Raw genomic sequence first — 15,200 nt, forward strand, 5'->3', positions numbered from 1 at the left:
TGTACTGTAGTATAGGGAATTTTTTATGCTCCATGCAGGTACTGCATTCAGATTGTGGTCTATAATTATTTTTTTGCCATGACTGATGATAGTTTAGCATAAAATGCTGGAGGAACTCAGCAGGCCAGGCAGTATCTATGGAAAAGAGTACAGTTGATGTTTCTGGCTGAGACCAGTCCTGAGAACCTTTTCCATAGATGCTGCCTGGCATTACTACACTCTCCAATCATATTTTCACTAGGCGCTAGACTTCTGCAAAGTTAAGATAATCTACTGTACACCCTGACAATTGTTCCTCTACTCACAAGTTAGACCGAAAAAAGCAGCAATTTGATTCATGTAATGAAATTATTCAGAAATTTGTGTTCAAGAAATAATGGAATGCTTGAGGGTATCTTTCCCAGTACTTGAAAATATTGAAAAACACAGCCCCAATTTAAATAACAAAGTTACTAGATACAGATGAAAGCTGAATTAGAATGGAAAAAAAAGATTTATCTTTTCATATTGAAATAGACTGATATTTATCAGACTCTACTTCAGAAGAAGATTTTTACATTTCCCCTCCTCTCCCCCCCCCCCATTCCAAAAAGGTCCAGGGCCAAAGTTTATTTTGTTGTTATTTTATGTCAGAATTACCTTTTAGTATCCAGGCAGTCTGTTGCAAGACATTTCTTGTAGGTAAAATTATTCATTATGTTATCTGCTTTAATACCTGAGTTACTTAAGAAATGACTTGGCATCTCATATATTTTTAATTAAGCAATTGATATGTTTAGTCTCTGGTGCTACATAGATTTATCATCAGTAATGGATGGTACTCTATTCTGATTTAAAAGATTTCCTGACCTGATATCTCCAGCATTTTATATGCTTAGCTCAGATGACATATCCTATCTCGTACCCACCCTATTCCTGTGCCAAGCATTTTTGATGCCTTAATTTATTGCAAAGATCTTTCTAAACTAATCAAAGATATTTCAAAGCAACTGAAGCAGATTAAATACCTTAATAAAAGACTTCTGACTTATTTTAGTGATTCAAATTTCTTAAGCACATTTAATAACTTACAATAGATCAGAACTTACCTGTACTTAACTTCTTTATATGTTTGAAACCTGATTCAAATAAGTGGGGACCTCCTACAGATATCTGAGGAAACAGATGTAAATTATATCTTGCTCTTCAGATCAATGTGCCTGGTCTTTGCTCTTGGACTTGGTGCATGGTTGAGAAGTGAGACAGCAGGTCACATGCCTCCTTCTCATTCCTACTTTACTTGTTGCAAAACAGCTGCAGTTAGGGTTGTGAACTAGTGAGCAGCATGATCCAGTCCATCCTGAATGCTTACATGTCACAGATGCCCTGAAGAGAGGCCAAGCTATATCAGATGTCAGGTTAAAGCATGTTTGTGTTGTCCTACAAAAAAACATAATGTCGCTTGGCTCCCAGCATGTCTTTTGCACCTTTAACATGTTCCAGAATTTGCTGTCAGCTCTGAAGTGCTCTCTACTGACTTCACAGAAAGCTATCGGCAAAGATCCAGTGATCTCTGTGGGGTGGAATTCCCTCCTTCTGACATGGATTGATGACAGGCATGAATACAAAGGAATCCTAAGTGGCCAATAGTTATATGGCCATATTGTTTGAGTAATATGTCAAATTTTCTAATAACATTGTTGATACTACATACAGCACAAGATGGAAATTTAAACATGATTGAATTGATGCTGAAAAATGATAAAGAAACCAATGTCCTTCATATCTGAGGGAATTGCAGTGCACAAAAATTAAATAAGATTTTTTTTAAATTTACTGTGCATCAATTAATGCCAAGGATACTATTTTGAAATTCTTGGACCTCGTGTAATATAGCATGAAGATATTACCCATTTTGTACATAGAAACTGTTCATAAATAACCTACATTCATTTTCCCCTTGAGTACAGTGAAGAAGACGCCAAATATTACGTTCCATTGAGGAGTGCTGAATAACTGTCAGCAGCATGGACATTGAAATCTTGAAGCTGCTGACAACTTTGCTCACAAACAAGAGAAATTCTGCAGATGCTGGAAATCAAAGTAATACACACAAAATGCTGGAGGAACACAGCAGGCCAGGCAGCATCTATGGAAAAGAGTGGACAGTCGTCCTGATGAAGGGTCTCTGCCTGAAACGTCGACTGTTTACTCCTTTCCACAAATGCTGCCTGGCTTGACAGTTTTGGTAATTGTCTGTTACACCATTGGTGTTTAGGGCAGAAATCGGGGTCCTCCATCTCTGTCACACACAGCTATAGTGGTTTCTTAATTTTTGTTTTGACCAGTCAGGGTTGTTAGTCCTGAGCTGAACCCCCAAACCTGGAGGACCAGTGGACCACTCGTAGTCTGGCCTTTACCCTTTGACCTGTTTGGCATGTGTGACCCTACCATAAATCAAAGTACAAGGCCCTGACTCCAGCCACTTTAGCTCTCTGGGTTTTTGAGGCATGCAAGCCTCCAAACCCTATAAGAAGGTTGTGGTTCTCTTGGAGGAGCTAACAAGTCCTGATAAGTTTACTATGAAAATCTATTCCAGTGTATAATCAGATGTAATATTAAGATGCAATTTATGAATTTTGCAATCTAATCATGGGCACTAAATTGCAAGTAAACCAGTTGATCTCAGCTCACACCCACTCTCCCAAATATGTACCACCGGACATGAAGAATGAAACAAAGTCAAGTCTTATATTTTAAGCTGTGTTGGGCTGATAATCAAGACCTTTTACTTCTTGTTAGATTTGAGTTGATAAAAGTTCAAAGTAAATTTATTATCAGACTATACGAATGTCACGGTGTACAATCCGTAGATTTATTTTCTTGCGGGTATACACAGTGAATCCAAGAAACTTAATAGAATCAGTGAAAGCCTACCCTCAATAAGATGGACAAACAGCTAGTGGGCAAAAGACAGCAAACTACAAATACAGACAAAAAAGAGAGATAATTAAAAAATAGCCCATCAATATTGAGAACATGAGGTGAAGAGTCCTTGAAAGTGAATCCATGGGTTGGGTGGCAGTTCAGTGATGGGTCGAGGGAAGTTATCCCCACTCGTTCAAGAGCCCAATGGTTGAGGGATAATATCTGTTCCTGAACCTGGTGGTGTGAGTCTTGAGGTTCCTGTGCCACCTTCCTGATGGTAGCAACGAGAAGCAAGGATGGCCTGGGTGGTGGAAGTCCCTTCACATGTGAGATGGCTTTCTGAAGATCCTACCTGGACCTCTTGCATTTTACTTACTCACCAGACCTGAACGCCACTGATCTTGCCCTTAGCAGTTTGCAGATCTCATGGTTCATTTAGGGCTTCTGGTTGGGGAAAGCTCTGAAGGATTTTGTGGGGACACTCGTCTGTGACTGTTTTTATATAGTCCACTTCAACCATGGTATATTCATTCAGATCCCCTTGTCTCTGGAGCCTTGCTCTTTAGCCTCCAATTGAAATGCAGTATAGGCATGGAACGGTAGGCATTCCTTATCATAGTATAGCAATGGTCGAGTGGTAGCAGTGGGACTCCTGGTGTTGCAAGGTTATATGCTGACGATATTGGGCTGAGATTTCTTCAAAGAAGCCTAATTGAAGCTATGATTGAAATGTGCAAGAGTGGGTTTTTTATTTGGTAAAGGTAGCATTCAATATCTTGAGTGCCTGATTAACATTGCCTTTTGGCAGTATGTAAACTGCGGTTAGGATCACAGATGATTGACACTTAATTGTTAAATGTTCCAGGTTGGGGGAACAAGAGTACAACAAGACTGCCATGCCTGAGCACCACAAAGGCCCCCACCTTTTACTACCTTTGTATCAGCAGTTTGGTCCATCCTGCATATGAAGAAGCCTTCAGGTCGTACTGATGCATCCGGTGTGTTTGGAGTAAGCCGTGTCTCCATGAAACACAAAACAGCAATTCCTCATTTCCCTCAGATATAGCAATCTTGCCCTTGGGCCCTCAATCTTGTTCTCCAGCAACTACATTTGCTAACAAGATGCTGGGTAGAGGGAGTTTTCCTCTGCGTCTCAGTCTGGCGTGGAGTCTGCCCCCCCTCCCTCTTTTTTAGCCATGGCGTTGTACTTTCGTCTGCTTAAACATGCCGTAGCAGCATGCTACGGAAGTTTCTGAAACCTCTAGTTTATTAAGTCAGTCCAAAAGTACAATGCTTAAAGAGGAATTACTGGCTGCAGATTGCAGTGTGAGTAATGCAGAAGGACTATATTTAGAAGTTTTGTAAGTAACCTGCAACATGTTGCTGTGGTTCAGAGGTGCCTTCTTGATATACCTATGATAATTATTCAGACTAAGCCAGCATGCCTATATGTGTCTTAAATGTTCCATGTAATTAGGCTTGTTGTTATACAGACCCAACAACTTTTGTCTTTAACCTTCCTTGTAAATTCATTGTGTAACATGAATAAAAATCTGCTTCTATGTTGTTCCAGTTTGTTGATGAATGCCATTGTATAGGCAAACCAATTACTTTTGCTGTTTTCCATCTGAGAATGTATATATCAAAATTCAAACTGTAGCAATAAATGGTATATAATATTGAGTCTTCTTCCAACCGAAATAGGAATTGCAGTTATAAAATGGTATTGGCAATTTTAAGATCGGTATAATTCTATAATCTGTGCCTAAAATAATTTTGCACACTAAGGAGTTATTTACTTGTTCCATCTTGTGTTCCTGCCTTAAGCTTGATAGTCTGCTTATTTAGTTCCTTGAACTTTTTCTCTTCACAATGCCATGGCTAGAATTCAGCTTCCCTTTTTCAAGCTTCATGGGAGGCCAGTTTCCGTTAATGAAAATAGAATAAAAAGAATCTTCCTCATTCAGTCAAAACACACAAAAAACACAGCAGGCCAGGCAGCATCTATGGAAAAGAGTATAGTCGACGTTTCGGGCTGAAACCCTTCAGCAGGACCATTCAGTGTTTGCTCACTCACTCAACTGTCAGTCGTTCTTACTCCCTTCTCGCTCATCCCAGATGTGATTCGTACTTCCTTTTCACTCACCCCATTCTCTGGTGTTTTCACTCCTTGATCACTCACCCCACTACCAGTGATCCTCGGTGCTCATTCTGTTTAAAAAAGGATCATTTGGGGGGATTTTTCCCCCACCTCCAATTTCAGGAGTATTTGTTTTGTTCAATTGTTCTGACTTTTTTTTACCTGTTTTCCTATGCCAAGTAAAGAAGATGTGCATAAACTTCAGGTTATACTAATATATCTTTAAATCACAATGTTGAAAGTGATTGGTATTCTAATGGTCAGTATATGTGCTTTTCCTATATTCATCTCCAAAAGGAAGGTGGATCTATTCCAAAGTACTTTGGAAAAAGCTCTACTACTGCTTTGACATCCCTAATATTATGCATCAGAAATATACAGCTTGTTAGATTTAATTGCACCATATTTCATGATGCTGAGCAATTACAGTTCATTTGTCAAACAGAGGAATAAAACAATACTGATGTTAAATTTCTCAGCATCTATAAAAAGCAGCAGTATCTTGTTCTAGTTTAGCAAGAAACTTAAATAATAATTTGATAAATTATTGAGATCCCAGTTTTAGATTATGCAGATATTTCATTCTCATAAGAAGGCATAATTTTATTATAGTACTATATTTTAGTTCCCAAATTTTAATGAGTTTCCTGTAATTTAGAGAAGTGCAAGTTGCCTTGCTGCCTCAGTCCCAGTGTAGTTAGTTAAGACAATGGTTGCTACATTTTTGACTTAAATATATAGGTTATTACACTAACTGTGATGGATGTGAAGGGATTGTAATCCTTCAGAAGTGTCAGTGGCAGTAAAGTGCATTTTTTTTAAATAAGTGATATAATTAATTGAAAGAAATCTAGAAATTTGAAATGTAATTCTAAACGTGTACAGAGCTCTCTGGGTTATAAATTGCCTGCAGTGTAGAAATTTGGCTATGTGAATTCTCCCTTACATTTTTAAAGCATTTTTCAGGCTTTGAATAATGTTTCATGGTGTTCATTGATATACCAGATACAGTAGATAATGTTTTAGTTTAATTGTGGGTACTGCTTGGGTGACCATTCAATGAAATGAACGACTTATAGCAAGTGTCTGTAGAGTGATATGAATTGAGTTACTATAGAAAACAGTTTGTGTCTTACGGAGAAATCAGATTACAGGTATTTCCCAACTATGAAACATTTGCTGAGATTACCTATATTTGTTTTCAAGCAATGTATATCTGAAACAATGACTATTTCTATAAGTGAACAGCTTGAACATTAAGTGCAATTGAATAGTTGACAGTTTTCTATAAGAGTGAAATCCAAAGCAATGGTATTTTAACATAAATATTGCAGCAAGAATTGAAATTCATATATGGTGTTGCCATAGATAGATAGGCAATAGATGTACATCTTCAAAAATAAGTGTTCTAATACTGATTTACTTACAAATGTATAGAAATTAACACTTTGGCTTTCAAATTATTTTTAAATTTACTTCTAAATGAACATCATGGGATTAATTTAGGTTCAACATCTTTCATTTTTGTGAAGTACTGTAGCATATATAAAATAGCTGCTCTTAAATCTGGCTGATTAACAATATTTAATTCCATTTCACTATGGTTACTGCATTTTATACAATGGTCACTCACTTCAAAAGGACTTGATTGGCTGTAAGGTACGATTTTGTCTTTACTTGTATTATTCATGCCAAATTATTTTAGAACTGCATCAATCTTATCCAGCATTTGTACTTTTGAACACTTTCAATGTCATTGTGTCCAGCATCTATTCTATACATTAGTAAAACTTTAATCCAGAACCCTTGGGTCATTGGTGGAGCAGAATTGCAACGTTTTTAGATTGTTGTATGTTACATATGTTTTCCCAAAATACTTTATTTTAAAGCTCAAAATAAATTTATTATCAAAGTGTATGTATGTCACATGTACAGCCCTGAGCTTAATTTTCTCCTGGGCAAACTCCCTATATATAATATATTGAATATTGGGAACATGAGGTGAAGCATCCTTGAAAGTGAAATATTCCCACAATCGAGTTGAATGAAGTTATCCCATTTGGTTGCAGAGTTTGATGGCTGAGGGGAAATAACTGTTGTTGAACTTGGTGTGAGTTCTAATGGCAGCAGTGAGAAGCGAGCATGGACTGGGTGGTGGTGGTGAGGATCCCTGATGATGGATGCTGCTTTCCTGTGACAGTGCTCCGTGTAGATACGTTCTGTGGTTCAAATGGTTTTACACAGTGGTATAATAATTTTTCCAGTGAACCTAATGAGTTTTAAAGGAAATGGAAAACCAAACCCTGTGAGTTTCAGCTCATACGTTTCATCTTATTTGTCAAACTAAAAATGTAAAAGGACTTCAAATGTTGCCTCTGGTACGAATCTGACCACATTCCTGGCCCCTGCTGTTGCTGGTGTTGATTCCAGCTGCAAGCCCAGCCAACTTTGTGTTTGTGTCGATCTGATTACTATACACAAATGTACAGATGATGTGAACTATGTACAGGAATGAGTGATCCAGAAGCCAAACCATAAGGATTTCCAGAGTTTTACTGTGCATGGTTAAAGGAGCATCAACATGTCCAGTATGATTGATTTAAACTGATATTAGAAAAACATTTATGTTGTAGAGTTTCTTAATTTGAATATACTGAAATTTTCTAAAGTTCAATTATTTTTCTTTCCTCCGACTCCCCTGCCAGGTAATATCAACAAGTGCCATATGGACTACTACTTCTTCCTACTAGCAGCTATACAGTGTATCACCCTGATCATTTTTATTGTTGTTTCTGTGACGTTTGATCGCAACAAGGCCAAATCTGATCCGGTGTTCATCAACAGAAGACGAAAACATGGAGAACTCAGGCTTAATCAGACCAGGAACTGAAAATGAGAACCACTGCATGTGAAAGAAGACATAATTGAGTAAAAAAAGTAGTTGTAAATCCTTTCTTTGGGTATGTGATGGATTGGGTAGCTTGCCTATTGCAGAATGAAACTTTGAGGAGTATTTTGCCTGAATGACCTGTAGGAGATAACGGCACACTACAAGTAAGTACTGGCAGATAAAGCAGGCTGTTAAATTGAGAGTGTTGTTCCTTGTTGGCAAGGCAATTTTTAAAAAAAATTCTACTGCTATTTTAAACTTTCTGTGGTGACTGAAGGAAATCCACAAGGCATGCTGGAGTCCAGTAAAATTCTACTAAACAGCCTACACAGTTTTAAATTTATAGACTACAAGCAACTTTTAGCATACCTACGTCAGTATTGTTTTTCCACTTGAAAGAGCTGGGTAATTTTTTTTTAAGTCTGCTGCTTGTGTTAATCAAGATGATTTTGTTATTCTTTGCAAGTAAATGCCATTGATGCCATTTTAAGTCTGCTCACCCCATCCTTAAAGTTCATTTTATTGTCATTTAACCATACACATGTATACAGCTAAACGAAACATTGTTCCTCTGAGGTCTAGGTGCAAAAAAACAGTGCATGTAGTCACACACAGTACTTAAAGCTGCAGTTTAGTACATACATTCACAAAATAATATCAGCACAAGTCCGAGAGGCATGGCCTGAGGATTGACAAATTAAAGCAATTAAAAATTTAATCGCAACCCCATTTCTTCAGATCATGTTGACAACTGGAAAGTGCATCTTGCTGATAACCAGTTGACTGATAAATGAATAACTGTATTATATATTGAAAAGCAATATGATAAATGCTAGTTTATTATCAAAACTTATCAAATGCATGTATAATGAATTTACATCTTGTCATTGGGTTGCAGTCTAACCTTTTTCATATGCTTGATTGGAATTCTGTGCATTTATCCTGACTGATAAGTAAGCATTCATGACTGGGATCTTTTAACTATCATTTTAATAATAATTGAACTGAATGTGTTGGAGGATAAAGTTGTACAATACCAAATAAGTGAAAGGGCAAAGAAGCTTATTTGCAGATGTTACCAAAAATTATGAAAGGATGCTGTCACTCTCTGAATTTTTTTTAATTTAAAGTAGTTTCTAAATGATAAATGTAAAAGAATTCTTAATGCAAATATTTTTTGATTTTGATTTTTAAATATTGATTACCTGCACTCCCCAGGAGATTTGAGGTTGCTTTAAGCAAAGTCAATGTAGTTGGACATTTTTAATATTTCAAGCACTATTATTGATCCAACATAGTAAATAGTTATGTCTCTAGATGAATAGCAGAGCGGAAATTCCTTACTATGAATATGAACTCTTAATGTTTAAGAATTTGGTCCTTGGGTTCAAGGAAACAAGTGGGTGCCAGTTTTCCAGCATCTGTTTGAAGATCAACTTCCTTTAAAAGTGTTTTTGGAGAATGAGTTACAGTTTGATTACATTTTAAATAATTTGCATTTTATAGTTACTACTGGTAAGCATTTCAAGATTACGCAAGAAGGAGATCTTGGGTGTGGGGCGGATCTGGAAATTGTATCATAGAGATTAAGGAAGGTATTTGAAGCAATAGAGTTACAAATGGAACACGGGATAGGAGTGTCCTCACTCTAAAGTGAGAAAAGGGATAGAATAAATCAGGAAGTTATTGTGACGTTAGATGATAATTTTATATTTTGAAGCTTTAGAATAGGGAGGGGTTCCCACCATGAACCCCTTGCTGTAATGGTATTGGTCCATGGCTTAAAATGGTTGGGAACCCCTGCTTTAGAGTGAGGGAGAAAGAATGAAAGCTGCTCAAGGGGCAAGCACACATGGACCTGTGTCAGTGGCCAACAGGGGAGGTAAAAAAGGTGCATATAGCAAGCTGCAAGACTTTTTGGGAGTCATGCTGTCTTTTCAATGAGACAAAGTACCAGGTCATAGGACCTGCTCCTGGGGGTTGATGTAGCAAGTGTAAGGGGAAAGTGAGACACATTGCCCCTCTGGGCCTTCACTGCTGTGTACCTCCCCAGTGCTTGCTGAAACATAAGGGCTGAGGAAGTCTATCAGCCATGAGATAACACCAATAGCAGGTATAAACCTTCTAAACTACTAAGCACTTTTTATAATTTTTGAACGTTTTTTTTCAAATTATTGTTATTAATAAAATGTCAGCTTTTTCCATAGTATCGTCTGTCTTCTTTACAACTACATTGCAATGCTTTGAAGTTTCATCCTGCAGGTTAAGTAGGCCATTAGTTACGGAGGAAGGAGAATCATAATGTGGAAGTGGAATCAGGTAGACACTGTGAAAAGAACCTGGACTGAGAGACTTTTTCTTTGAAGAACTGTGCTAGCTAGCGGGATATAGTTGTTTTTCCTCAAGTTTTTATAGATGTAATATGTATCTCATTCAAGACAACACAGATGTAGTGGAAGCCAGTGTGACGAAAAGATTAACAGTGTGCAATGAAAACAGCCCATATTTTCATTGACTTCAAAGGCAGGTGAGGAATGGGTGGACTGGGACAAACGAATCCACTTCAGAGATATGGAATGAAGCATCAGAACTATGCTGATTGTGGCTGTATTGTTGGAGTAAGAGGGTTTCCAATCATTTTTTTAAAAGTCCTTTTATGCTCCCTCAGTGGATATGATGCATTCCATTACCTTATTTTTGAGGTGCAGGAAAATTATCCCTGACTGATTAGCCCTCAGCCAACATCGCTAAGTAGATTATATGACTCCTTAATACATTGTTGTTTGTGGGTGCCTGTACAGAAATTGACGCATTTAATAAATGACAACAGTAAATACATAATAAATAATTAATAAATGACAACAGTAAATACATTTAAAGTACTTTAGACTGAAAATATGATGGATCAAAATAACAGTCGGTAAGCTTTTTAGAAGATGGAGTTATAAAAGCAGTTTCAAAGGGCAGGGGAAAGAGTGGCTGCAAAAAAGTAAAAGCAAAGCACTTCAGTTGGATGGTGCAAAAAGAAAATATAGTATGAAAGCTGACTCGATTCATTTCAACTGAACATTTGGCATATTTCCTCAATTTTGTTAATGTTGGACATGTAATAAATTATATGTATTTTGTTTCTTGTCTTAACATTGCAATTCCAGCATTGGTCTTAATTTGATTTACATAGTGATACTGATTTAATGTAATAACTTTTCACTTTGTACAGTCACTAATTTTATCCTTTGCATCCAGCTTCAGGACTCAACTTGACCACAGAAAAGTTGATTGCATTAGAGCTCAGTATGCTTTGTATTTTTAAATAAAATATCCATACTTCATTCAAATAACTTTGCAAAACTTCAAAATCATTCAAAGAAATACTAAATATTAATAATGCACAACTTTCTAATCTGTGAATGGGTAGTATTATAAATTGTGCATTGAAACAAAAATGAAATAAATGAAATGTACAAAGGATTTTTAAGAAGGGGTACAGTAAGTGGATTATTTCCAAAGGTTTGTCTTTAACTTATACACGCATTTTCTTCCATAGAATGGAGATTCACAGTGCACAATCCAGAGCACAGTTACTTGTAATGGCAGTCTTTCTGTAGTGTGCTTCATAGCTACCACCTTTGATCAGTTAGCTACATGAAAAAAGTTAAAATAAAGAACAGAGTGATGTAGCCATGGCAGCCATTAGTACCACATGGGTGATATTTTCTGCAGGTAGTTTACTCCACCATGCATGATGTGACAAATGTTACCCTTCAGCTAATTTGCTCTTTAAGCAATGTCAACCCCTATCTAAACATATTACAGATGCAAGTTCTTTCTCAGTCCTGTTAGTGCTGGATAACAGCCTAGGTTTTGTGGTCATTGATAAAAGAGTGGAGCTCACCGTTTACTGTGCTAGCATCTGGCCTCAAGCTCCCTGTGGGCATGGGAGCAAAAGCTCACTGTTATTTGTCATCTGATTCAGAGTAAAGCCTTCAAGGGCCTTTGTACGTGTGATCCGCGAACCAATCAAATAGAAGAATTCTGAATTAGAGATAGTACAACATGAATTAGGCTGGTTAATTTACTGTAAAAATATGTAGAAGACGAAAGAGTAAGGAAAAAATCGGACTGGGACATGAAAAAGAGTTTTTAATTAAAATATCCAATAATGGGGATTTAATGTGCCAAATGACTGGAGGCTGTTTGTTAGTGTTTAAGACCACGTCATTGAATATTCATTTTGAAGATACTTAGCATAACAGTTTCTGGAGTACTTAGTGATTGATCCCTGCATATATTTTAATACTATACTGTGTCTGTTGGTTGACTGACAGTGCACAGGATATAGAGCTGCTGGCTCACAACTCCCAGCACGCCGGGTTCATTTCTAACCTATGCTATCTGTGTGGACTTTCCATATTCTCCCTGTGATTACAGGATTTCTCCTGTGTACTCCAGTGTTCAAAGTTTCCAGCCAATAATCTAAGCTACCTTTGGCTTTTGAGGGACCGGGCAGTGCTAAGTTGTATATCTACACTCGTGGCGGTAGCTCAGAGCATAAAGGCATGCAGGCATGGTCAAGAGGTTTGATAGTTGTTCAGTCTAATCATCAAAATGAAGGAAGAAATGTGTTCTAAGTAACTGACTGGTTTTTGGTGCCAGATGTAGAAGTTTGAGTACCTCAGAAACTGCTGATCTCCTGGGATTTTCACGCACAGTAGTCTCTGGAGTTTACAAAGAGTGGTATGAAAACCAAAAAAGAACATCCAGTGAGCGGCAGTACTGTGGACAAAATTGCCTTGGTAATGAGAGAGGTCAGAGGAGTAATGCCAGAGTGGTTCAAGTGGACAGGAAGGCAACAGTAATTCATAATCAATGTTACAACAGTGGTGTGCAGAAGAGCATCTCTGAATGTACAACATGTCGAACCTTGGAAGTGAATAGGCTACACCAGAAGACCAAGATCATTGAGTGTAGGAATTTTGGGAGCTGCTTGCAATATGTCAACGGCACCATCTTGGTCCACAATGAAGCCATGACAGCACCTCTACTTTTTGCAAAGTTTCCATAGACTCAGCATGTCATCTAAATCCTTGACAAGCCCCTGTAGATGCACAGTGGAGAGTATCCTATTGTAACTGTTTGCATTGCAGCCTGGTATGGAAACAGCACAGCCCAGGAATGGAAAAGGCTACAAAGATTGGTAGATATTTCCCAGTACATCATGGGCAAAGCCCTTACCAACATTGAGCTCATTTACAAGAAGCATTTATCGTTAAGGTCTCCGACCATCTAAGCCATGCTCTTTTCTTGCTATTACCATTTGGCAGGAGATACAGGACCCTTGGGTCTCATCCCTCTAGATTTAGGAATACTTATCACCCTTTATCCATCAGGCTCCTGAACCAGTGTGGACTTCACTCACCTTAATGCTGAACTGATTCCACAAGTTATACACTGACTTTCAAGGACTCTGCAACTCAGTAAAACATTCTATGACTTGATATGTGCATTTCTATTTGAAGGAAAAGGAGCAATCTTAAAGTCAGTTATTGGATTCCATTACACCACATGAAAATAGTATAAACATGCCTTCTGGTGATGCTGCTTAATCTGTCTGCCTTTCTCTTAATCCTTTTGTAGAATTAATTTTTCTATTCAAATCATTAGTCCATTAAAGTCCTTAAACTTCAGTATAGAAGAAACTCTTTCTTTATTTCAGTGAGAAAACAGTAAGTATCTGGATTATGCAGTGCAACATTCTTGGCTCTGCCTATTTGCAGCATTTGGGAGCACATGTTTCCAGTCTAGGTAATTTAATTTTCATTTGCAATGACTTGGCTACATCCCAGGCTTCTTGTAATTAAGACTGTTTATAGAGATTAATCTTGCACATTTTATCAGAAGCAGTTGATGGACTGAGGAAAGTGCTTTCTGTCGAGCATTCTTGAGTGCTTACCCGGCTCCAGTTTCATGGATTTGAGACAATTGCACTAGTCATTTACTCTGTGACTGAGCACCGTGGCTAATAGCGGACGCTTTCTTGTACATTCCTTCAAAGTGCATAGGCAGCCACTGCACCAGAAAATAACTTGTCCTTTCATGTACTGACGTTTTGCCGCTTCCAGTTTGTGAACTAGGTGTTTATCCAAATTACATTTGCTTTGACCAGAGCAAATGTACCCTCTGCAATATGTAACTGATTATGAAATCTACTGAAGAAGGAAAAATGGGCCAGTTTCTTTTAGCCTTTATCTTACAAATGCCCACTTAGCATTCTCTGGACTTCCAGTAATGAATGAATGTAGACAGAGCATAGAACAATACAGCTCCTTTGTCTCAGGATGTTGTGTCGACCTTTTAACCTACTCTAAGATCAACCTTATCCCTCCCACATAGTCCTCCACTTTTCCTTCCATGTACCTCTGTAAGTGTTTATTAAATATCCCTAATTTACCTGCCTTTACCACCACCCCTGGCAGTACGTTCCATACACTTGCCACTCTCTATTTTAAAACCTGCCTCTGACACTCCCCCCCCCCCCCATTGCTTCCTCCAATTACCTTAAAATTATACTCTCTCATATTAGCCGTTGCCACCCTAGAAAAATAGTCTTTGGCTGGCCACTCTATGATCACTTCGTCTTGAACACCTCTATCAAATCACCTGCCATCCTCCTTTGGTCCTAATAGAAAAACCCTAGCTCAATCGACCTTATGAGACATGCTCTCTAATCCAGGCAGCATCCTGGATCTCTCCTCTCTAAAGCTTCCACTTCCCTCGTATTATGAAGTGACCAGAACTGAGCACATTACTACAAGTGTGGTCTAACCATAGTTTTATAAAGCTGTAGCTTTACCACATGTTCTTGAACTCAATCCCCCAACTCATGAAGGCCAGCAAGCCATACACCTTAACCATGTTATCTACTTGCGCAGCAACTGTATAGACATAGATCCGAAGATCTCTGTACCTTCACCCTGCTAGGAATCCTGTGATCAACCTTGTACTCTGTCTTCAAGTTTGAACTTCCAAAGAATATCACCTCACACTTCTCTGTATCAAACTTGATCTGCCATTTTTCAGCACCATTCTGCATCCTATCAATGTACTGTTGTAACCTATGACATTCCACAACACCACCAACCATTGTGTTATCTACAAATTTACTAACTCATCCCTCCACCTTCACAAGGGGTAAGGATCATAGAACAGATCCCTGTACAACACAACTAGACACAGACCTCCAGGCAGAATACTTTCCATTCA

The 15,200-nt window shown here is 38.0% G+C and overlaps 1 protein-coding gene across 2 annotated transcripts in view; it reads left to right on the forward strand.

The window, feature by feature from the left end:
- slc15a4 (solute carrier family 15 member 4) overlaps positions 1 to 10,168 on the forward strand; it is an 85,114-nt gene extending 74,946 nt beyond the window's left edge. The window contains exon 8 of one of the 2 annotated variants that reach the window (XM_059988232.1): positions 7,753 to 10,168. In XM_059988232.1, the coding sequence (XP_059844215.1) occupies positions 7,753 to 7,937 (185 nt within the window). In that variant the 3' untranslated portion in view covers positions 7,938 to 10,168. The other variant, XM_059988233.1, reaches the window with a different exon arrangement.
- The last annotated feature ends 5,032 nt before the right edge of the window (positions 10,169 to 15,200 follow it).

This window comes from Hypanus sabinus, chromosome 13 (genome assembly GCF_030144855.1).
Source record: "Hypanus sabinus isolate sHypSab1 chromosome 13, sHypSab1.hap1, whole genome shotgun sequence".
NCBI lineage: Eukaryota > Metazoa > Chordata > Chondrichthyes > Myliobatiformes > Dasyatidae > Hypanus > Hypanus sabinus.